We start from the raw sequence: 22,059 nt of genomic DNA on the forward strand, positions 1-22,059 counted from the left end.
GTATGGGTTCCGGATCAAGTGACGTCCGTATGATAAGCAAATTCGGAGATATATAAATTGGTCGACTGAGATCGAACAAGATAATCTTTCCTACAGGTACTTCAAGACACTGTCCTGCTTTACAAGAAGCTTGAAAACTTTCTAGCGAACGGTATTAAATATGTCACCTACTAAAATGTCATAATACGCGAGTACGGCGCTAAGGACGTCAGTGATAATGCAGAACGGAGATACGTAGTCTACAGCTATACATATATATCTAGGACACGGTATCTAAGATACTATTACTCTCTCTAAGGTATGTATATCTCGTGAACTTCGTCTCTTACTCTACTTAGCAGCTATTGTATTCGCTTCCGGTCCTGCTCAGAGACATATCGGATCATCGTCTCGACCTATCATCACACAACAATCCCATGGCATGATGTACTACTCTCGTTGAATGTACGAGTTGCATACGAGTAATAGATATGAAAGAGATATGAAAATGATAAGTCACGCGCACGCAGTCTATCCTAACAACTCTGCCGTGCACACTCGCATCCTATTGTGTCTTGAATATAAATCACTATATGCATAAAATGCGTACGCTATGAAAAAATGCATTTCTGAGGAACAACTGCTTGATTCGCAATCACCAGAATAGATCGCTATGATCTACGGCTGGGATTGGCAACGATGGTCGCGCTGTCAGATCCAGAATACCAGGCGAGATAGCATTCGAGGAATGAGTGGGTAAGTTAGTTGGAGTTACGAGCTCGTGAGACAGTTCAGGACCGTGGTCGTAACTGTAATTCATTTGATTTGCTTGCCCGTTTCCGTCAAGGGAAGGCCCAGCGTAGTCATCGATACCTTGGTTGCCATCGATACCTTGGTTGTCATCGATACCTTGGTTGTCATTCGACAAAGGTAATTGGGAAGCAGCACTTGACGCCAGGAAGTCTAAATTGGAGCGGTTCAATGGGGCATTAGAGGTGTCAGAGCTGAGCTGCGGATTGGGGTTGGCCGATATTCCATCAAATCTCCCTCTTGCGGTTCGGGAGTCCGCATGGGTTGTCACCGGCCAGACTGCTTTTACACACCGCTTAAGCACACAGTCGCACAACATGCAAATTACTTACCAGGTCGCTCTTTCACCGACGCAGTCTGTTCAGCAGAATAATTCCGAGTTTTTTTCTCAACAACGGAATCTAAGGTATCTTTGAAATGGATTATGTCCACGTATCGTGTCAGAGGTTGTGCAGTCCAGTAATCAATAAGCTTGGCCCGATCGATAGTTGCAGATGGAGCACTAGGTATGACTTGCTGCAATTGTTCACCACAGCCAAAATGATGAATAGGGCTCTTCTTCGGAATGGATGGAGCACAAGAACATACCTGACTGAGAACCAGCCGACTTTCTACCTCTTCACGTATACCCTCCAAACCAAGCACAAAGTATAATGCGTTTTCCAGCTGTTGAATACGAATCTCACTGGCTTTTAAGGTACCTGCCGTCGGTCCCCTGATACAAGTATAGCTGAGCTTAGATATCGCTTGTGGAGAGTAGAAATTGGATATTACCTTTTCTGACGTTTTGATGGGTATTCGCATACATGTCCGGATTTTACGCACAATCCACAATTTGGGCTCTGGTGATCACACTGATTCACATTCTTCGTTAGCCGTCTCCTAGAAATGCTGTGTCTGTGTAGAACATGCCTTTCTCTTCTTCGCTATGCACCGTAAGCATGCTCTGTCGGAATTCGACATTTGCGTTGAAGACGACGTTTGTTTCCAAGTAGGACAACAAATTGCAATAAATTATAATTCAGTGGGACCTGCGGAGTCACTTGAGTCCACTGATCCAGGTTAAGCTGTTCTCCACGTGGCGCTGTCATCTCTGCGACAATGACGGAATTCTTTACGACAGGAGAAATCATAGTGAATGGGTGATCGAAAGTCTGGTCAGAGGATGGGAGTATGCAAGCCCTGTTTTTCATGAGGGAGACCAGCTCCAAAGGTGTCGAGTTATACCCACGCCTCCTTTGTCAACGGTATGAGCGGGGCATCGACAAACAGGCATGTACATCATTTCGATGAACCCTAAATGAAAAAGCCAATGACATAAGCCTTAACCGAGATGTGTTTGGAATCATCTGACTTCGATCAACTGAGCTCCGAATGGAATCCTCTACCCCATCTCTGTTAATCAGGTTTTCGGTCCAGTCGTCCGAGAGAACCTGGGGCTTCGATATCTCATGAAAGGTCGAAGACGAGATATTCGAAAACACGGGGAGCCGCGATGTCAATATGTGGGGTATTCGTCATGACGCCAAACAAGCTCTATATGAGAATCTCCTGAAGAGGAGCAGTAATTTCCCATTTCCATTGAAATTATTACCCAATGATTCGAATCTGGATCTAAAATGACTGAAATTCGAAAAAAACCAGAGATGATGTGGTAATATGTTCTCAGACGAAAGTATCGTCGCACACGTGACGATAACATTTAAGCGTAGGATCCCCCTGATATTTACAGGGTCTGCAAGCATATCCTCGCTCAAGGTTCCGTTGAAATTAAGAAGAAAGCCATCATCGAACTTTCGGATGCCGAAGTTTTGGTCAAGATCCCTATGGTGCCTGAATTTTGTCCGCGGACCTAGATGCGAAATAATTTCGAATCTATCCAAGCGAGATGAAATCTTACAAATTTTCATGTTTAATCCGTTTAAGCGAAATATTCGGTCACTAATTTCATTACCAATCATGAGTAGCACGATGGTGCTGACACAAGTCATATGGGCCCACGTCGAGCGTCCGAAAGATACCGAATCTACGGGCGGCCGTCTTTAGTCAAGTGAAAAAATTGGCGAGAAATTTCGAATTTATAATGATCACATCGGACAAGAAGGTTTAGATTCGATATAAATCCGACAACTAAACACGCTTTTCACTACTGGTTCTATATTGTGCTCACCTTAATTGCCTTCATCTTGCCCCACCAAAATCGAAAGCATGACCAACGAGATAACCCAAGTTTACCCCGCACCTGTTCAAGACAAAGACTTGGCCAACGCAGAAGTAGCTTATGGTGGATATGATGAATACCCCCCTTCTGGAAAAGATGTAGCCAACATACCTGCCGATTCGTACGAGTATGATCCATTCAGTGCTCAAAGAGAAGAGAACGCAGAGGATTATGTAGACTTTAGATCAATGGGCTGGGTTCAAGCTGGTCTGGTAGCGACTGCTGAGGTGAGCATTTTACGTCTTGCAAAGACCCTTGCTGATCAAGATACCATAGAACATCGCTCTCGGGGCTCTCTCTTATCCTTCCATTTTCCTTCGACTCGGTATGGTTGGTGGACTCATCGCCAACATCGGTCTGGGTGTTCTCGCCTATATTACCGCTTGGATTATGATAGACTTTAAGATGAAGCACATGGGTGTCATGAACTTCGCTGATGCTGGAGGTCTTTTGTTCGGTAAATGGGGAAGAAGGATCCTGGGAGCTGGTATGGTTGCTAAGGTGAGTTTTGTAGTTATCACCATCATTATCACCATGATTCCTACTCCAAGCACAATTACTGAGAGGTCTTGTAGAGTATTGGTTTGGGAGGATCACATGTATTGGCTGGTAGACAAGCTCTCAATACCCTCAGTACCAACGCCATCTGCAGTGTATGGTTTGCTCTTATCATTATGATCGTCAGCGTCATGGTCAGTGGATTATTCATTTCATGACATCTCAATCGCCCCACTGATTTACCTGTTTCCAGATGTCGACCAATCGAGAATTCGGTAAACTTGCGATTCTGTCATGGGTTTCAGTCTCATGTATCTTGACTGCGTGTTTCATTACCATTATTGCCACAGGTGTAAGTTAAATCCACCATTCTGCTCGTCGGTCTTGAAGATAGATACTGATTTACGCAATGTCATACAGGTTCAGAGCCCAAGTGTTCTGGTCAAAAAGGGGGTTCCCATTGAATGGCACGCCTTCCCTACCAATCCTAACTTGATGGATGTCATTGGTGCCCTTACCAACGTCGTGTTCGCCTACGGTGGTAACATGGGTGTTTTCAGTTGGTGTTCTGAAATGAAAAACCCCAATGATTTCAAGAAGTCCTTCTTGATCACTCAGGCAGGAGGTATTATTGTCTATTGCATTGTCGGAGGAACTATTTATGCTTTCGGAGGCCAAGTGAGTATTTCCTCTTTTTCGGTCTGCTATCTCAGCTAATATATATATGTAGTACGTTCAATCACCCGCTTTTACAATGACTACCAAACCAGTCCGAATCACTGCATACGCTTTCGCACTCGTTTGTATATTGATTTCCGGTATTGTAGGATTAAATGTCGGTGCCAAATTCCTTTATGTCAACTCTTTCAGAAATTCAAGACTTTTGACCTCTAAAGGTCTTCGAGCAAGATTAGCTTGGGTAGGAATCGTAGCTGTCATGTGGATCGCCGCGTTCATTCTTGCCGAACTTATCCCGTTCTTCAATCAACTTTTAACTATTGTCTCTTCGTTATTCAGTGTTTGGTTCTCTTACGGATTATGTGGTGTCATCTGGTTTTATAACAAACACCCTTACTTCGCTAAAGATGGTGAAGTGCGATCGCTCTCGGGTATCTGGAACAAGGTCTTCATATTCTGTGCTGTACTTTCTGTGAGTAGAACTGGATACAACAGGATGTGCGGCTTGGTCAGAACTTGCTGACAATATCTCTAACCACAGATTGTCTTGAGTGTTGCAATCACTCCTCTCGGTTTATACAGTGCCATCGAAGGTATCAAAGAAGGTGTAAGTCATCATGCTCTGTACTGGGCTGCATCTTTTGCTGATCGGGTGAAAATGTAGTACTCTGCCGGTACCTTCAAGCACCCATTCTCTTGCTCTTAGATTACGTCAAAAAGAGATGTACAGCGAAACGCTCGGAAGCTCGAAGAATCAGTGCATCGTAGGTCTCAGATTGTCAAGCGAGTCTCTCCTCGCACTCGCGTAGAAGGAGGGATATTCTGTCACAATATAAAAAAGTATAATTGAACATTGCCATCTTGTATACTACGTCAATGTACGTAAAACAAGGAGATCATCGGATGCATTTGATTTGAAGAAACACAAAGCGCCTAGCCGCACTTACACATAAAATGCAATACATCTCAATGGGTCGATAATTATTTTCGATATTTCTTCAGAGCAGCATCGGCAATTTCTGTCATACTGCCAAAGCCCACATCAGCGGAATAAAATACTAATTGTCAGCATCCATGACCTACCGAATGATCGCTTCCTCCTCGTACTTCTTCCCTATGATTTGCAAAGAACAAGGAGCACCCTTCATGAATTGAGGGTCGTCTATAAATTGGAACCTTGTCAACATTCATAACTCATCATCGAAGTATAGACAGATTCACGTACATTGTTCATATATCTTTTGGTCAGCTTCGCTGAGATAATCGTCTCGGGCAGGTTTTGAATCTATTTCCGGATTGACGAATGCGACGGGAAGAATCGAAGCTGTGTAATCAGTGAGATTGCAGAATCCGGTATAGCCGATATACCTATCCGTGGATCCTCCGAGCAGTCAGTCCACCATATCATCACACGTGATATCGGAAATCACTTACATATATCCGTCATGAGGTTGAGGAGGAGTACCTCCAGCAGGGGCAATGATGGCGTCTACAGGTCTACCAGTACTGGTCTGGTTCACCGTTGCGTTCCAATGATCAAGAGAATCCTTGACAAAGGCAGATCGTCGATAACAGAGATCAAACAGCTCATGTGCTGATAGCTCGGTAGCGGTACGATCTAAGATACCACCCAATTGTGGCTCTCCACTGAGATCGAGTTGCTTCTTCAAATCATACTATCGAGCAAGGTCAATGAAAAGGACACACAATACGACCTTGATGAAATTTGACTTACCCCTCCATCGGCAGTGAAGAACCTCGACTACTCGATTAGGTCAGCGAAGATGCATTTACAGAGAGATAGGCCACCCACAAGTAGGGCTACAGATTCAGCAGTCTTATAAGGCGTCCAATCGACCACTAAATTTAGAAAACGGCGTTAATTTGATCTCCTATTTGCTAAAATTCATACCCCGAGTCAAATTCCACATACCTTCGTGGCCAGCGGCCAAGAGAGCCTCCTTGAGCTCCTTCATCGCTCTCACATAAGGTGGACAAGGTTTAACCACTCCGTCGTCCCACATGATTGCAAAACATAGTTTGTTCCCCTCACCATGATCGACAAGGTTATAAGCAGTTTCCGACCATGGCATTCTTGGAGTCCAAGGATCAAATTCCCAAGGTTTGGCGTCCAAAAGTGCCTTATAGAAAGTCTTGAGACCATCGATAGAGACAGTGAGGGGTCCAAGTACCGATCGTACCATTTCCTGACCTATGTTTATAATTTACGCATCAGGAGAACAGCAGCTGACGATCATGAATTGAGGTCACTCACCTTCACAACTATTACTCGCTTTACAGTATGGGATTCTCGCGTAAGAACCTCTTACTCCGTAAAGAGCTTGATAAGCGGCCTACAGATTTCATATCAGCGTCAGGGGCCATGTGACGGACATCAGGATCGAAACTCACAGGAATTCGGACCGATCCTCCTATGTCACTTCCTACTCCCAATAGAGACCCTCTCAGACCGATCAAAGCCCCTTCGCCTCCACTACTTCCACCACATGTCACGTCTCGCTATTTTGGCTCACCTTCAGCTGACGCCTTCTATCATGTGAATGAAACCGGAGTAAATAAGCAACTACTCACGTTGAACGGGTTGGTCGTTCGTCCGAATACGTTATTATAGCCTTCTCCAAACCAGAGACCTTGAGACATATTGGTTCTACAGTAAAAGACAGCCTATATATCTGCCAGTCAGTGTCAAGTTCTAGCGGAGAGATAAATTGTGCTAGATCTGCTTACACCTTGAGAAGCAAGCAGCTCAGCAATTACCGCAGTGTGTTTAGCCTTTCTTCCAATCCATCCAACATATGACATGGTTGTGTTGGTGTCTTCCACCTCAATCTGATCTTTCAGGGATATTGGGACTTAAGAGATAACATGTCAATCAAGGGTAATCAGAGATGATTGTAGGATACTCACGACCACTATCACGTAGTTAGTACTTTGTACGATCTTTTCCGACAAAATACACTCACTGAAGAGGACCAACAGTTTTTCCGGTCTTAGCATAATATCCGTCTAATTCCTTAGCCCTGGCAAAAGCTTTATCAAAGAACACCTCGGTCAAGCAGTTGGTCTATATCTCAAAAGCACAGTCAAGATACGCCCAGCCAGTCGTCGTAAGCTCGGACTTACCAGCTGGTGGGCGATAGTAGCTCTATGGCAGAAGGCTTGAGCAACTTGGAGTGAAGTATATTCTCCATTTTTGATAGCTTCAAGCAACTCTGTTACGGTCAAAGTTTCGGTAATCTCCAATTCCAACTCCGATAGTATACCTGGAAGAGTGGGGATTTCCCTCACGTCCAGCACATCATCTGAAGGCGGGACTTCGAGAAGCCATTCTTTTGGGAATAATTTATCTCGCTCTGCGCGATATTGAGCTGCTGTATCTTGCCAAGTCATTGTGAGCTGTGATGGATCAAATCAAATTTTAGACTGTGTTGAGCGAAGGGGTTTGAAGCAATCGTCTAATTGATCAAGTGGTATATGTGAGAATTGGAGATGGTCATGTATTGAGAGTTGAAATTCTTGAAGAGAGTAGTCCAATTAGGCTGACATAATCACGGCTCAAGGTCATATCGTTGTATGTGGACGTGAGCTCAATCTCTAAACTACAGCCGGACCGTATCCGAGGTGGGGGAAATGAGATAGATAAAGAAATGGTTCCGAAAGATAAGGCTGCCTTCAGTTGACTTGGGCAAGTACAAGTAAGTATCAGAGCGCTGACTGCTTTCTGATTGTGCGATATACTCTAGAATGGGGGTGGCTGGTGGGCATGACTTTAGTGTCATTTAAGTCTAATTTAGTGGCTGCGGAGAATTGACACCAAGAAGGGAAAGATAAGAAAAAAAGCTTGGACTTTACCCCGCATGTTCTGATAATCTTCGGCTTCATCCGCAATTTAAATGACGATAAAATCATTTAATTTGGTACCTTGAACTAAACGTGAGCGGAGAACAATGTGGCTTCTGGCCTTCTTATCGTAATTTCTCTTTAAGTTCACGATTTCTGACCTACCCATCTGCAGGCTAGACTTCATCTTGTTGAACTACCGGAATATGCTCGGAATGCAATTCTGAAGCTACGGTGAACAACTCGAACGCCGAACAATACTCCGGCTCAAGATTGCGGACGACTGTGATGAGACACCTTCGACATCGTACTGAAGAATGAAGATAAGCTTTCTCATAATGAGCCACTTTGTAGGATGATAGATAAGGCTTTTGAAAGCTTATTGGACGACGAGAGGTTCAATCTGAACTACCAAGAAGAGACACTCGGTTCAGAAGAGCCGAAAATACTGGCATTTCCTCTCGTTCCGGCAAAAGTCCTTATCTATACGAGCTGATCATTGGATCTCAGCTGGGATATTCATAATATTCATAAGGAGACTAGCAAGAGAGTTGATCCTTTGTTCCATCTTGAAACCATCTGACCTTCCACAAAACTTCAAATTGTGATCACGATGAGTTTAGCTGGAGAAAAAGAATTCACTAGATTGCTGGGCCCAGCAACAGGTTATGGGGTAGTAGGTGAGTGAATCTCAATGGTTTGAAATGCTGTACTTCAGCTGACGTATGTTTTACGCCTGAATCAGTTGGACTTGGGTAAGTTCTATAGCAACTAGCTGAAAGGGAAGATGGATGCTGAGATAAAGATCTGTAGAGCGGCATTTGCTGTTTTGATGAGTGAGTTGACTAAAACTCAAAATCACAGTCTTTTCTGCTGGCAGCTTTTTCATCATGAGGTTGGTTACTAACTATGTCAATAGTTGCCTTCACCTATCTGCAACGAAGATTCACCAGATTCGATACCAATAATGCCTCTGAATTTGCCACTGCCAGTAGATCTATCAAACCTGGATTGATCTGTGCAGGTATTGTAAGTTGACGGCATGAACAAAAGTGCTATGGAACGTTCTTGTCTGATGTTTCTCTGATACGCAGGTGTCCGCATGGACTTGGAGTGCAACTTTACTGCAATCTAGTGCAGCCACTTATCAATCTGGTTTAAGTGCTGCTTGGTGGTATGGTGTTGGGGGTAAGTTTTTTCGTTTGTCCGGAATGTCCGCTGAATCGGTTTGTGAGGTTAGTTGACTGATAAGTTTCGCTCAGGTACCATCCAGATCGCTTTCTTTGCTGCCATCGCTGCCAAAGTCAAAATGAATGCTAATGGAGCTACGACATTCCTGCAAATTTGTAGAGCAAGATATGGAACGGCTTGTCATCTTTTGTTCACCTTTGTGAGTGGTCCTTGATATCGTCCATCTCCGCTATTACGGATTTGAGGACTTACCTTCATTGTTATCAGTACGCACTTGTCTGTGCGCATATTGTAGCTGGGTCACTTGTCCTGGGAGCTTCAGCCAGTAAGTATAGTTCGACCTGTCGTGAGAGGGGAAGATTAACAATGTCGATTTTGTCTAATAGCTATCAACGCTCTCACTGGTGCTAGTATCGAGGCTTGTAATTTCCTATTGCCAATCGGTATCGCCATCTAGTATGTTATTTATCGTTGCCAGCCCCATTGCAATCTCGACTCTGACCTTGCTTTGTCTTATAGTGTTATCGCTGGTGGTCTACGAGCCGTGAGTCCTTTTCGTCCTTCTGTCGTGGCATTGTGTAATTCATCAAATCTTCGTATAACAGACATTCATTTGTGACTTTACCCATACGGTCATTCTCTTTGTCATCATCTACATGTTCATGTTCTCAGGTGAGCTGCTTAGTTTCCCCTGCAGAAAGTCAACACCGAATTTCAACTGAAAACTAAATTCAATCTTCCTTCATAGCTTACGCCACCTCGCCACAACTCGGATCGATCACGACAATGTATAATCTCCTGGTTCAAGCCGCACAAACCGATCCTGTCGCCGGTAATGCATCAGGTAGTTATCTAACTATGAAGTCTAATTCCGGTATCTTATTTGCTGGTTGTACAATCGCATCTGGATTTAGCGGGGTATTCTGTGATCAAGGATATTGGCAAAGGGCTATTGCAAGTAGACCTGAAAGTACAACTAGAGCTTATATGTTAGGTGGAATGAGTTGGTTCGCTATTCCCTGGGGTGAGCTTACTGTCCTCTTAAAACCATGTTTAGCCACCAATGCTGATGTATGATCGAATTTTCAGCATTTGGAACTACGATGGGACTTTCTTCGAGAGCATTGCAAAGTAATCCTTCTTATCCAACTTACCCATATGCTTTGAGCGCAAGTCAACAATCAGCAGGTTTAGTTGCACCCGCTGCAGCTGTTACACTTCTTGGAAAGGGTGGAGCGGCAGCTATTCTCTTGGCTACTTTCATGGCCGCTACTAGTGCCGCTTCTGCAGAATTAAGTAAGTACAATCAAAACGTCTTTTTTTGCCGAAGTCTGATCGAGATTTTGGCTTTGGCAGTCGCTGTATCAAGTATCGTGGTCTATGATATCATCGGTACTTACTGGAAGCCACTCTCAGGAAAACAAGTCGTTTTCTGGTCACATTTGATCATCGGTAAGTGCAATTCAAGCTTCCCGAAAGATCGCTTTCTCAACTCACCGTCATGGCTAATCATGTAATGCTTGTGTATCTCAGGTATCGCTGCTGTATGGTTCGGTGCATGGTCATGTATCTTACACAAGGCTAATATCGATCTAGGATGGTTATTCTATATTCAAGGTGTTTGTCTTACACCAGCAGTAGTACCTATTGGATTGACCGTTTCTTGGGGAAGAATGTCACATGTTTCAGCATTCTATGGAACTTTATTCGGTACTGTCTGCGGTATGTTAGGTTGGATGATTGGTTGTTGGAAGATATATGGTGTTATAAATACTTCAAATTTGGCTAAACCTTATTCTGCTATTTCCGGATCAGCGTGAGTTTTGATTTTCCTTGGCTTTATTTAAGCTTTTTAATCAATGTGGTGGAAATTGTAACTGATGATTAAAAAAAAAAATGTTTTTTTTTCCGAATATATAGACCGGGTTTAGTAATGTCAACTTTAGCTACACTTATTTTAGCTTATTTCTTTCCAGGTACAAATGATTGGACAGCAACTAGAGCAATTCATCAAGCAGATGATAAAGCATCTTCAAATGAAAAAGGTGAACCAGTTTCAGCACCAATTACTCATTCATCTTCACCAGATGAAATTTCACCTGTTATAACAAGTGGTAATAATCATCGTCAAGAAATTAATTATACAGATAAAGAAAAAGAACAATATGGTAATTCTACTACTGTAAATGAAGTTGATGAGATTGATCAAGAGACAATTAAAGAATTAGATAGAGAAGTTTTACAAAATGTTTTTAAAAGAGCTTCAATTATTTCAGGTTCAGTAGCAATGATTATAACTTTTGTAAGTTTCCAAAAGCAATTTACAATTCTTAAAACAAGTGATTATCACTAATAAATACCATTTATTCATTATATTTTGATAAAATTATAGATCGTACCTATTCCAATGTTTGCAGCTCATTACGTATTTTCACTTGGATTTTTTAAATTTTGGATTGCAGCAAGTTTCATTTGGGTTTTTTTAGCTGGATCTTTCTGCATGTAAGTTTTAACATCAGTACTATATACTAGAAAATAAAATGACTGACATGATTATATATATTAGCATTTTACCGGTTTGGGAATCTCGATCAGATCTTGTATTGATTTGTAAGAAGTTACTTAATCTTCGAAAGTAAATTTATTTTCCAATATATAGACATGATCAACATAAAATCCTCCTTTATTTCTGCTGAAGAAGAAAAGCCGCCCCTTTAAAGTAACTAGTTTCCGTTGTGATCGTATTTGTTATAGAAGAATTCATATTGAAAAAATGTTTCAGAGTTTTTGATATATAGGACTGAAAAGAGAAAAAATTGTAGAGAAATGCATCATTATAATTTCACAAAGTCTTACCGTTTAAGATTTAAGGATCTCATCTCGTTTCGCTCTACATTTGTTCAGTTAGTGCTGGGGACGTAGGCCCGTAGGATGGTGGTATATTATAGCGCGGTGTTTGAATATATGGTTACTACAACATGATTTTGTATACAATTAAATTGAATGAATGGTCTAGGATTCTATCTACATCTAAAATGGTCTATATACAATATCCGTTACTATCAATTGCCGAATTGATCGTCATATATCGTTATCCAAGACTTATGTTTCGCGCTGTCATACTATCCTTTTATTACAATCAAGCTTGACTTAATTCGATAGATCCTACTCCACGTGCTTCTCTCCGGTTCCCCAAATCAGCTCTGCAGCATCAATCTCCTCAGGGGTCTTCCTACGAGCGAAGACGTGGAAGTGAGATAATCCTGGTACCGATTGTAGTCTCTAAGTGTATCTCCAACGATTAGCTTTGAACTTGAACTCCCAAGCGGATTGTGAATTGCCTTGGGATCAGAAAGGTATAATTGTAGATACTTTGACTTACAGGTGGATTAACAAACCACAAGCACTCCCAGCCTCTTCTATCCCATAATCCGTTAACCATCTTACCCACTTCTTCACCGCCTGGTGTCTCATATTGAACTCCAGCCCACTTTCGAAAATCTGTTCCACCAAATTTCAGATCAACTGATAACCAAGTATCTTCTCCAAATTCACTCAAGTCAGTTGAACCCCATCCTTGAGGATGAATCAACTGTTTCCCTTTACTATCTCCATTGACTGAAACGTTGGTTCTGGGAATAGAAGATACGCATGAAGGGTCTGATGAAGGTTTATCAGGTGCTGGAATGGGTATTATACCTGTAAATCCTGCTAAACCTTCTTCTTCAATTTTCGCCCACAAAGTTGAATCGTTGTTCACCAACGATGGGTGAGCAATGGGGACCTAGACGTTTTTTTTGGTTACATTGGCGGGAAAAAAGGTATGATGCAATGTAACGAAAACGAATACTCACTTTTGACCATACGCAGAAATGTCTAACACCATAAGGAATATTATAAGGCCAATCATTCACTAATACCGCATATTTGCTTGAGTCCAAAGACAAGTCTAGATCGTATTTGAGGTATTCATGCGGTACAGCTGAAGACGGGATTGGGTCATCGAATCTCGACTCAGGTGTTGATTGAGGAAAAGGAAGTCGACCTTGTCGAAGGTAGTTTTCTACATTACACGCATAATTTAGCGCACCCCGAATGAGGCGAAAGAGACATTCGCAGCTCTCACTATACTTACCAGTCGAGCCGTACTTCTCCTTAATGCCTTTCGTCCAGATGTTGTATCTGACTTGCATTTCTTTATTCCTCATCAATCCTTCCAATCGACCACTGACTGATTAGATGGGACATGAGCTCAGATCACATGAAATATTCTATAGGAGTCGTGCTCACCGATAATCTCCTTCAATTCCCCCCAAGTAAACATCCTAGGATATGCATCGAGTTCTTCTTGTGTAGGCAAACCCGATATATCCTTGGATGCCTCATGAGCATTAGGGCCGGGATATCGCCTATCGTTTAGGTAAATGACCTCTGAGAACTGAGGCATTGCTTCTGATAGGTTCTCGACGGTTCAAGAGACTCAAGAAGAGAAGAGAATGGGAGAGCGCTATAGATGCAAGGGGAAAGAATAGACCGCTCACAAGGCAAAAGATTGACAATGCTAAGCAATTTGTACAAACTGTATAACTGAATGGTTAACAAAGGAGTAAATATGTAAACAGACTTTTCAACTTGTCGCGTCATTCAGCCTCAGGCACACTTGTCAATCGGTGAAAGCCGATCAAATAAGCATTCAGAAACCGATTTTAGAGTACTACCCGGATTCATCGGCGTTTATTTTCCTCTATCTCATTGTCTAACTTAAAGCCGAAGACCATCGATGTGCCACATTGGTCTAATAAGAGGTCTATACTAAGAGGGTGTACAGGGGAATCGCCGCTTAGCAGTTTGCGTGGGTTGTACTGCAATAATCAATAATTCCTTGTATGGTGAGAATGTTATTGTATGGTGATTGGTACTCTGATTCAGGATACATTGCGTTGGTTTGAGTGGTTTGTTGCCATTTGGTGTCAGTCGTCGATTTTGTGTAAAAATTAAAGGTAATTCAACCTATTGATACACTTTTACCTTTAACCATCAAGGACAAATTGTAAGTTCACATATAGCTATTCAATTCACTCATATCTCATACCTTTGCTGATATTGTCATCATTTTAGATTTTCAAAATGGTACGTTTCGTTAGCTCCATCCTTGTCATCGGCAGTCGAAGGGTTCAGATATAGGAATATAAGGATGTATGGGTGATAGCGAGAATGGATAGTCTGTTAGAGTTGCAGAAGAGGGAACTGTGATAGCAAGGGAGATGCAGCACGACGTAATGGGTGACTTAGAAGTAGAAGTGGATAATACACAAAGGACATACGGAGATATCGATGGATCAGGCGAGAAATCGTTAAATGTACCAAGAACTAACATCTTATATTCTTTAGGCCGACAAAACCGCCACCGTCAACCCTATGAAGGAGCTCAGAATTGACAAATTGGTCATCAGTGGGTTTAGTTCAGATCATCTGGAGTGTATTGAATGTTTTGCTAATTCACAAATTGAATCAACTCTTATTTTAACTTATTCATTTTAATAATAACGATAAACACCTTTTTATGTAACCCCCTCATCCACATCTTAGACATCTCCGTCGGTGAATCTGGTGATAGATTGACTCGAGCCGCCAAGGTGTTAGAACAACTTACCGGTCAAACACCCGTCACTTCAAAGGCTAGATACACCATCCGATCTTTCCAAATCCGAAGAAACGAAAAGATTGCCGTTCACGTCACCATCCAAGGTCCTAAGGCCGAGGAAGTTTTGGAGAGAGCTTTGAAGGTTAAGGAGTACGAGTTGAGAAAGAGGTGAGTTTGGTGTTTTGAGATATCAGGCAGATGGGAAGATCAGTTGCACGGCGCAGTGGAGCAAATCAGATGCTCAGCAGACGATGGAATGCGGTAGAAGGGATGATCAGAAAAGAACATTGAAGTCGAGACGGTCTTTGAGAAACATGTGCTGATGATATCTGTCCGTACATTCAGAAACTTCTCTGAAACCGGTAACTTCGGTTTCGGTGTTGAGGAACACATTGATTTGGGTATCAAATACGACCCAGGAATCGGTATTTTCGGTATGGACTTCTTCGTCGTTATGGGTAGACCAGGTATGAGAGTTGCCAGAAGAAAGCACGCTGTTGGTAAAGTTGGTGCTTCTCACCGAGTCAAGCCTGAGCAGTGAGTCTAGGTCTTTTTTTCCCATTGATTGTTATGGGCAATCAAACTGCAGTAACGCCCGTTACCCTACTCGATATCAGCAGAGTTACACGTGCTGACGAAATCTTGTCTACTCTTTAGCACCGTTGCCTGGTTCAAACAACGATTCGACGGTATCGTCTCCCGATAAATTTCTTTTTCCGACTTATATAGGATAGTTTGATATAAGTGAGAAAGAGGGTTTTTGGATTTGGGATGTATTGCATATGACACAACGAAACGTGACTGCTTAGTCATCAGATCGCCAATGACTAGATTTATAAGAGATCAGGTTAATACTAATATACAAATACTGAAATCCAAATCAGGACTTGGTCTCTGCTGATTAACTTGCAAACTAAATGACGGAAACTATAAACGGACAATGCGGGATGGAAACAATTATATGAATGGCACGCATGCCTTTCGGCTATTCACAATTCAGTCTTTCAATCATTCCCTTTTTTTCACTCGAGGTCAAACTCCGGAGATACTATTTAAATTGAAAGGAGAGTGATCATCCACTCATTCAATGTAAACCCATTAACCCTTCAAATGATACTCCGTCAATATGTTCAGAGCCTTTATTCTTATCTTTATCCTCCTGACAATCATCTCTCATATTCGTTTGAATCGTATCATTCTTTTGAATATGATTATTCTCCCATTCTTTCCAATTTGCCAAATTTACATCATTCTCATCTAACATTCCACCTTGAAATAAAGTTGGACTTTGCATTTGTATATCAATCTTTGTATTGGTATTAGTAGTAGTAAAAGTAATAGGTGAAGGTGTAGGTACTTTTGAAGTTGTAGTAGATATTAAAGTTTTTAAAGATGGTTTATGAATTTTATTAGGTAATTGATATTGAAATTTATTTTGTAATTGATTATTTTGATCATCATTAAATTGTTTAATAAATTGATTATTTGATATTTCGGAAGAAAAAGATTCATCCGAAATTTCACTTTCTTCTCTTACATCATTTAATAATTCATTTCTTTTTTCTTGATTATTATTATTATTATTAAAATTTGAATTTTGTTGAAATTCAAATCCAATTCCAAATCCAAATTCAGAATTAAATTGTTTAATTGGACTTACAGATCTACTAAATGGATCATCTTTACCTTTTGTTTTTAAACTAAATGGAAAAGGTCCAATAGGAGTTTTAGGATATAATGGACTTGTTTTTCCTTTTTTTCCATTTCCATTTTCATTTTCATTTGTTATTGAATTGGAATTATTGGAATTTGAATTGGAATTTAAAGGTAAACGTTTTCCATTTATCCATTGTTGACTTTGTGGATTTGATAATGCATTTGAAAGTGCTAATACCAAATTATGTTGATTATTACCTTTCGGAAATGGAGGATAAACTTTATTGGTATGCCCCGGATCATCATTATTATTAGTAAATTTATCAACTGCTTCAGATGCTTTTGGTACTTGGTCAGTATTTTGTGAGATCATATTTTGAGGGGGTTCAGATGTCAGTTTATCTGAATTAGTTTGTGTTGGGTTTTGGAGTAAGTAGGAACGCCCAGGAGAGAAATAGGCTACATTCTTGGTCATGCTAAGTTGGGAATGAGCTTGATGATTTCTATTACCTGTTGTGAAGTTGACCACGGCTGATTCTGGGCATTTCACATCTAAGTTACTATTGCTTGGAGCAGATGCATTCACATGAGACTTCAACGTAGAGGGCAAATGATATTCCGATTCAGAGTATTTAGAAGATCTTCTTTTGTATGGACCCCTATAACACCAGTTTTCGTCAACATATGTATCCAGACGCATTCAATCAGATACAACTTGATCAGATCTGCTATACCCTCAAAGAAAGGTCATAATACTCACCGTTTCATACCTGTTCTTCTAGGTTTACGAGCTGAATCAACACAATCTGATAATCCATACTTTACACAGCGCTCACAAGGTCTGACAGATCAAATGATTTCAGTAATCTTTCTCAACTATTAGAAAGATTGGTTCAAACCCTCACTCACCTCTTATTCGAACATTTCTTACAAGCCTTTTGACAATGTGTACAAGCTATTCTAACTTGATTTCTTTTTTTTCTACCTCCAGGTCCAAAGTTAATATCAGTATCCATTTCCCAATCGGAATGTTCTTGATGAATTTGATGAAAGCCATCACAGTTTTGCTGATTCCGAAAATTTCGCATTTGATCAATGTGCGAAATCCCATTATTGTTAATCTGAAAATCAGCATTATCCGTATTGAACACTGGAGGCTCAAGACGTGACAGAGACGCATTGAAACTTCCTTGACCTGTTATATTTGGGAATGTAACTGGATGAGGTGAGATATGTTGTATCGACGAAGAAGAAGCCTGAGGCTGGCTTTGATAAATCGGAGTCTCGCTATATCCCAAAGATGGAGGTGAGAACATATCCATTGGCGATATCTGCGAACGTGTCCACAGAATTAGTTAATGTCAATTGATTGGCTACATCAGTAAATATGTAAAATCATCAATATACTAACGTGGGATATTGGTCCTTGTTGATACTGTTGTTGTAAAGATGGTCCGTTCGAGATGGAGTGGCCATGCTGCGAAGTACTCTCCTGTTGGGCTTGCAATGATGATGAAGGTTGAGCAGTCTGTGGCTAATTATCATAGAATCAGTGTTAGCGGTAGATTGCAACGCACCCTTAAACATGCGTGAGCCGCATATGCATATGCCGATAGAACATGCTACATCGAGAGGAGAAGACAACTAACCGTATGAAGTGTGTCTTGGCTTGTTGCGTCGACGCCAGTAGTCTGAAATAACATCTTGCTCATAGTTGGAGAAGTAGGCATTGACATCGTACCTCTCTGTTGAATGATTCCTACAGGTACACCTCTTGAGGGTCGACATACTACTGTATTAGGGTTAGGATTTAATCTAGAAGATCTTTGAGGGAGATATGCTGTATCTGAGTAATGACGTTGCATGTTGTTCATCTTTTCATAAAATACCTTTTACTTTGTAGATACTTGTTCAACTGATAGAATCTCAAATCAAACGACTTCCGCTTGCGGTGACGACATATGTTACCTTTCTTGCGAGAAGGAAGAATGTAGCTGCTGCAACCAACGTGAGCATCAATCAGTAGACCGATTGGAATCCATTGAGGGGCATCATCAAAAGTATCGACTGACCTGAAGTTCAATTAGTATACCAATCAGCATGTAACGATGCAGAGAGAAGGGATAAGTAAATCGATTTCCGAATAATCCTGTATGGTGAGTAGTAAGAATTCCGAATATTAGTATTGATCGAGGGGTCTATGACATCTCCGCTTGAATCGTTGTGTATAAGTATCTTTGAATCTTACAGATAGGTCAACGATGAAAAAGGTATGTCATAGCGGGGTTTATATAACATCCTTTCATCTTGATCTCCTTCACTCCTCAAAATGAAAGGATTCCCAAGTTTGGTCTAAAAGGGTATGATATAATTGAATCGAGTCGATCAATATGAGAAATCTCCGCTATCATTCATCGCTAGACTCTCGCTTAACTGTCAAAGGATCTCATTGCGATTGAATAGTAGTTTATCAAATAGTTTTACTGCAGAGGTTTATCATTGCAAATTATGGGTATACATCTTTTCATCAATGCTTACGTCAACGACTATTATACCGAATAACATGACCAATTTACAATAATGCTAAATACAAGATTGGTTAATACTACACTATCTGTAATATCAAACAATAATTCCAGTCAGCTTCCATCCCGATAACAGAGTACAAGGGATGACAGGAGGAAAGGAAATTGTTTATGTATTTTATCAGATAGTCCGGTGAGAGCAATGGCCCGTCAGCTCATAATGATATCGTGTGGGATATCGAGTGACGGACCCTGGGTCAAGAGGTGCCAATGGGGCAATTTTGCCGCTCTTCATTTATAGAAGGGAGGTGTAGGAGGATGAATAATGCGTGGTCTGGATTGAGGCAGGATCAGAGAGGAAAGAGCTAAGGAAACTCACAATTTAGACCAACAGGCTCATGGAGGTTTATCTAGAATATATATCAAAATAAAGGAAATAAGAAGAAAAGAATGAAATTTAAGGGGGGATGAGAATTTGTTACAATAGGTTTATTGAACGGTTTCGACGGAATCAATTCACATCGGACTATAAACAGGTGATAGTCACGTGACATGTCTGCATATGAGGTTATTGAGATTATTGAGATTTCTAAGTTTCTTGTTTTTATCATAAACTGCATATGGTAGAAGCTATCTCATTCTCTCAGTAGCTCCACAGTCTTCGTCTCACGTATTAGCGATTCCAGAAGCCGGGAAATCGCCTTCTGTGGTCTGTCATGATGTCTCTGAGATCCACTTCTGGTTCTAGGGTATCACATATAGCACTTATCACACCTCCACTCCGATCAATCCTCTTTCGAGCACTTCACGTCACTCCCCCCACTCAGGCTGAGAGACGAAATACAGCCCAACCCGTACGATCGACCAGACCCTCTTTCGGCAAATCCTTCTCACCTGCGAATCGACCTGATCATGTCGAGCGATCCTCTTTTGGCAAGAAGCCTGCGTTCGGTAAGAAGCCATCTTTCGACAGGCAACCACAACGAGAACCCTCCACATCGAGGAGTCAAAAGTTCGATAAAGGTAGAATACAACCCTCATCTTCTCGTCGACTAGCATCATTCGATCAACCATCGTCAACACGTCGACCAATTCGTTCAGCTCCCGCCGAGAATCCTCAAGACGATGTAGAAAGAATACCTTCACCTCGGTTTCCTAAATCTCAACCTTTTCAACCTCCCACCTACTCAACACCAGCTTTAGCCGATTCGACTCAAGCTGCCTCTCAACCCTTTGATTCTTTTGACCTCAATCCTGGCTTACTGGAATCTTTGCAGACCCAATTTGGCTCGGAAGGTAAGACAACACCGATACAGAGTCTGAGTTTCGCAAACCTACTACAAACATCCAGGTCTCAAGGCGAGGACTCGACAGCGGATACTAAAGAAGATGCAGTAAAGGTGATACTAGGTGCTGAGACGGGTAGTGGGAAAACGATGTCATACCTCGTACCTCTATTCCAGAATCTGAAAGCAACAGATGTAGAAGCCAGAGATACATCGGAAGAAGCTTTACACCCTCGATCAATCATCTTATCGCCGACACATGAGTTGACAAGACAGTCAACACGATTCGCCAAGTCGCTTACTCATTCGACGAAACTTAGTGTTCTTGGCTTAAGTAATACTGCAGCCGGAGGTGTTGGAGCTAGACGAGGTGCCGTGGATGTGTTGCTGGGTACTGTCGGTAGTATCAGAAGGATGTTAGGTATACGCAAAGAAAAGGGAGAAGAGCACGATTCAGAGGATGTTGGCGCTGGCTTGTGGAAGAAGGAGGAGGACAAACCTGGAATGGTAAAGACTGATAGGGTAGAATGGGTCATCATCGATGAAGCCGACGTCCTACTTGGTGAGGCCTCTTAATCCCTCTGCATCTCTACCAAAACGTCCGGTCGCGTACATTTTGCTGATCAGCTCGAGCAGGTAATGACTTCCTGGATGAAACGTTATCAATCTTATCGAAACTTCAACTAGCTCGAATGAACGTAATCCTATGCACTGCAACTCTTCCACCTTCACTTCTGAACCTCCTTTCTTCACACCCCTTATTCAGATCAACATCCTTCCAACATTTACTTTCACCAGGCTTACATAAATTGCCAAGTAAACTCGAGACTCGTTTTGTACCACCATCCAGATCCGGTAATCGACTAGCGGACGTAGCTCACGAAGTCAGGCGAGTCTTCGCGGACGACGCTATTAAAGCCAAGTCTGAACAATCTGAAAATTCTGAAACTTCATCTTCAAAGGAGAAGAGCAAGATTGTGATATTTTGCAATTCCGATAAAAAAGTAGAACAGCTTGCTAGAACTCTGGATTCAAAGGGATTACCCAGTTTAGCTTGGACTAGCGAAGGTGCACATCGTATGAGAGGTAGAAATGGTGAATTGGATACATTCTTATTGAGATCGACTCTTCCCAAACGAAAATTCCAAGATGGTGATATCGAATCGTCTAATAGTACAGTGGAGAAAGAGAATAAATTGACTACTAGAATATTGATAACCACCTCCTTACTCTCTCGAGGTCTCGACTTCTCACCCTCGGTATCGTCAGTTTTCCTACTTGATCCACCAAGGGACGTGCTAGACTTCGTACATCGTGCTGGGCGTGCTGGTAGGGCAGGAAGAGAGGGCAGAGTAGTTGTATTTGGTCTAGGAGATGGAAGCGGGATCGGTAAATCCGATAAGAAGACTAGGTCATCATCTCAGGCGTTACAGGTCGGGGACGTCCTGAACAAGAAAGAGACTAGAAGACAGATGTTAGGCGGAAGGATCAAGAGAGCTCGGATGTAGTCCGGGTCAGGAGCAAGCAGTCTTCAGATTCGTAAAGATAGGGGGTTAATTTCAAAGACAGAAACTGTTGTATGAATATCCCACGACTCCTCCCTTGCTCCCTTGAGCTCTTTATGCACTACCCTCATTTCATCAACAGATCTGAATTCAATGAGCGCTACTTAAAAGTTGGGCCGCACCGCTGAGCGAACAAGTAGAACAA

At 41.8% G+C, this 22,059-nt stretch overlaps 8 protein-coding genes across 8 annotated transcripts; 4 read left to right on the top strand and 4 right to left on the bottom strand.

Moving 5' to 3' along the window:
• Nucleotides 1–634: 634 nt before the first annotated feature.
• I206_102182 (uncharacterized protein) lies at nucleotides 635–1,752 on the bottom strand (the record flags this gene model as incomplete). Its single annotated transcript, XM_070202520.1, has 5 exons — nucleotides 635–1,068; nucleotides 1,122–1,305; nucleotides 1,378–1,504; nucleotides 1,564–1,643; nucleotides 1,702–1,752. 5 exons carry the CDS (start codon nucleotides 1,750–1,752, stop codon nucleotides 635–637), a joined length of 876 nt encoding a protein of 291 aa, XP_070058621.1.
• A 1,245-nt stretch (nucleotides 1,753–2,997) lies between these two features.
• Nucleotides 2,998–4,892, top strand: I206_102183 (uncharacterized protein; the record flags this gene model as incomplete). Its single annotated transcript, XM_019158423.1, has 8 exons — nucleotides 2,998–3,237; nucleotides 3,287–3,511; nucleotides 3,586–3,702; nucleotides 3,762–3,860; nucleotides 3,929–4,186; nucleotides 4,239–4,658; nucleotides 4,728–4,793; nucleotides 4,851–4,892. The coding sequence occupies 8 exons, from the start codon at nucleotides 2,998–3,000 to the stop codon at nucleotides 4,890–4,892; spliced, it is 1,467 nt and encodes a 488-aa protein (XP_019008169.1).
• Nucleotides 4,893–5,167: 275 nt separating this feature from the next.
• On the bottom strand, nucleotides 5,168–7,597 carry I206_102184 (uncharacterized protein; the record flags this gene model as incomplete). The annotated part of the gene is made up of 13 exons (XM_070202521.1): nucleotides 5,168–5,213; nucleotides 5,270–5,348; nucleotides 5,412–5,554; nucleotides 5,621–5,862; nucleotides 5,922–5,948; nucleotides 6,000–6,046; nucleotides 6,120–6,398; nucleotides 6,462–6,540; nucleotides 6,599–6,706; nucleotides 6,779–6,871; nucleotides 6,935–7,059; nucleotides 7,181–7,271; nucleotides 7,331–7,597. The coding sequence occupies 13 exons, from the start codon at nucleotides 7,595–7,597 to the stop codon at nucleotides 5,168–5,170; spliced, it is 1,626 nt and encodes a 541-aa protein (XP_070058622.1).
• Nucleotides 7,598–8,660: 1,063 nt separating this feature from the next.
• On the top strand, nucleotides 8,661–11,877 carry I206_102185 (uncharacterized protein; the record flags this gene model as incomplete). The annotated part of the gene is made up of 17 exons (XM_019158421.1): nucleotides 8,661–8,727; nucleotides 8,793–8,802; nucleotides 8,861–8,883; nucleotides 8,967–9,076; nucleotides 9,142–9,235; nucleotides 9,310–9,437; nucleotides 9,506–9,563; nucleotides 9,625–9,694; nucleotides 9,758–9,782; nucleotides 9,844–9,910; nucleotides 9,987–10,262; nucleotides 10,328–10,534; nucleotides 10,595–10,690; nucleotides 10,772–11,054; nucleotides 11,159–11,540; nucleotides 11,631–11,740; nucleotides 11,805–11,877. 17 exons carry the CDS (start codon nucleotides 8,661–8,663, stop codon nucleotides 11,875–11,877), a joined length of 2,079 nt encoding a protein of 692 aa, XP_019008167.1.
• Nucleotides 11,878–12,403: 526 nt separating this feature from the next.
• Nucleotides 12,404–13,685, bottom strand: I206_102186 (uncharacterized protein; the record flags this gene model as incomplete). Its single annotated transcript, XM_070202522.1, has 5 exons — nucleotides 12,404–12,520; nucleotides 12,621–13,022; nucleotides 13,093–13,301; nucleotides 13,374–13,469; nucleotides 13,529–13,685. 5 exons carry the CDS (start codon nucleotides 13,683–13,685, stop codon nucleotides 12,404–12,406), a joined length of 981 nt encoding a protein of 326 aa, XP_070058623.1.
• A 971-nt stretch (nucleotides 13,686–14,656) lies between these two features.
• Nucleotides 14,657–15,588, top strand: I206_102187 (60S ribosomal protein uL5; the record flags this gene model as incomplete). Its single annotated transcript, XM_019158419.1, has 4 exons — nucleotides 14,657–14,690; nucleotides 14,828–15,050; nucleotides 15,228–15,419; nucleotides 15,540–15,588. 4 exons carry the CDS (start codon nucleotides 14,657–14,659, stop codon nucleotides 15,586–15,588), a joined length of 498 nt encoding a protein of 165 aa, XP_019008165.1.
• A 378-nt stretch (nucleotides 15,589–15,966) lies between these two features.
• I206_102188 (uncharacterized protein) lies at nucleotides 15,967–18,403 on the bottom strand (the record flags this gene model as incomplete). Its single annotated transcript, XM_019158418.1, has 5 exons — nucleotides 15,967–17,197; nucleotides 17,299–17,379; nucleotides 17,448–17,869; nucleotides 17,950–18,072; nucleotides 18,188–18,403. The coding sequence occupies 5 exons, from the start codon at nucleotides 18,401–18,403 to the stop codon at nucleotides 15,967–15,969; spliced, it is 2,073 nt and encodes a 690-aa protein (XP_019008164.1).
• A 1,379-nt stretch (nucleotides 18,404–19,782) lies between these two features.
• I206_102189 (uncharacterized protein) lies at nucleotides 19,783–21,857 on the top strand (the record flags this gene model as incomplete). Its single annotated transcript, XM_070202523.1, has 2 exons — nucleotides 19,783–20,911; nucleotides 20,977–21,857. The coding sequence occupies 2 exons, from the start codon at nucleotides 19,783–19,785 to the stop codon at nucleotides 21,855–21,857; spliced, it is 2,010 nt and encodes a 669-aa protein (XP_070058624.1).
• Nucleotides 21,858–22,059: the final 202 nt, after the last annotated feature.

This window comes from Kwoniella pini, chromosome 2 (assembly GCF_000512605.2).
Source record: "Kwoniella pini CBS 10737 chromosome 2, complete sequence".
Classification (NCBI taxonomy): Eukaryota; Fungi; Basidiomycota; class Tremellomycetes; order Tremellales; family Cryptococcaceae; genus Kwoniella; species Kwoniella pini.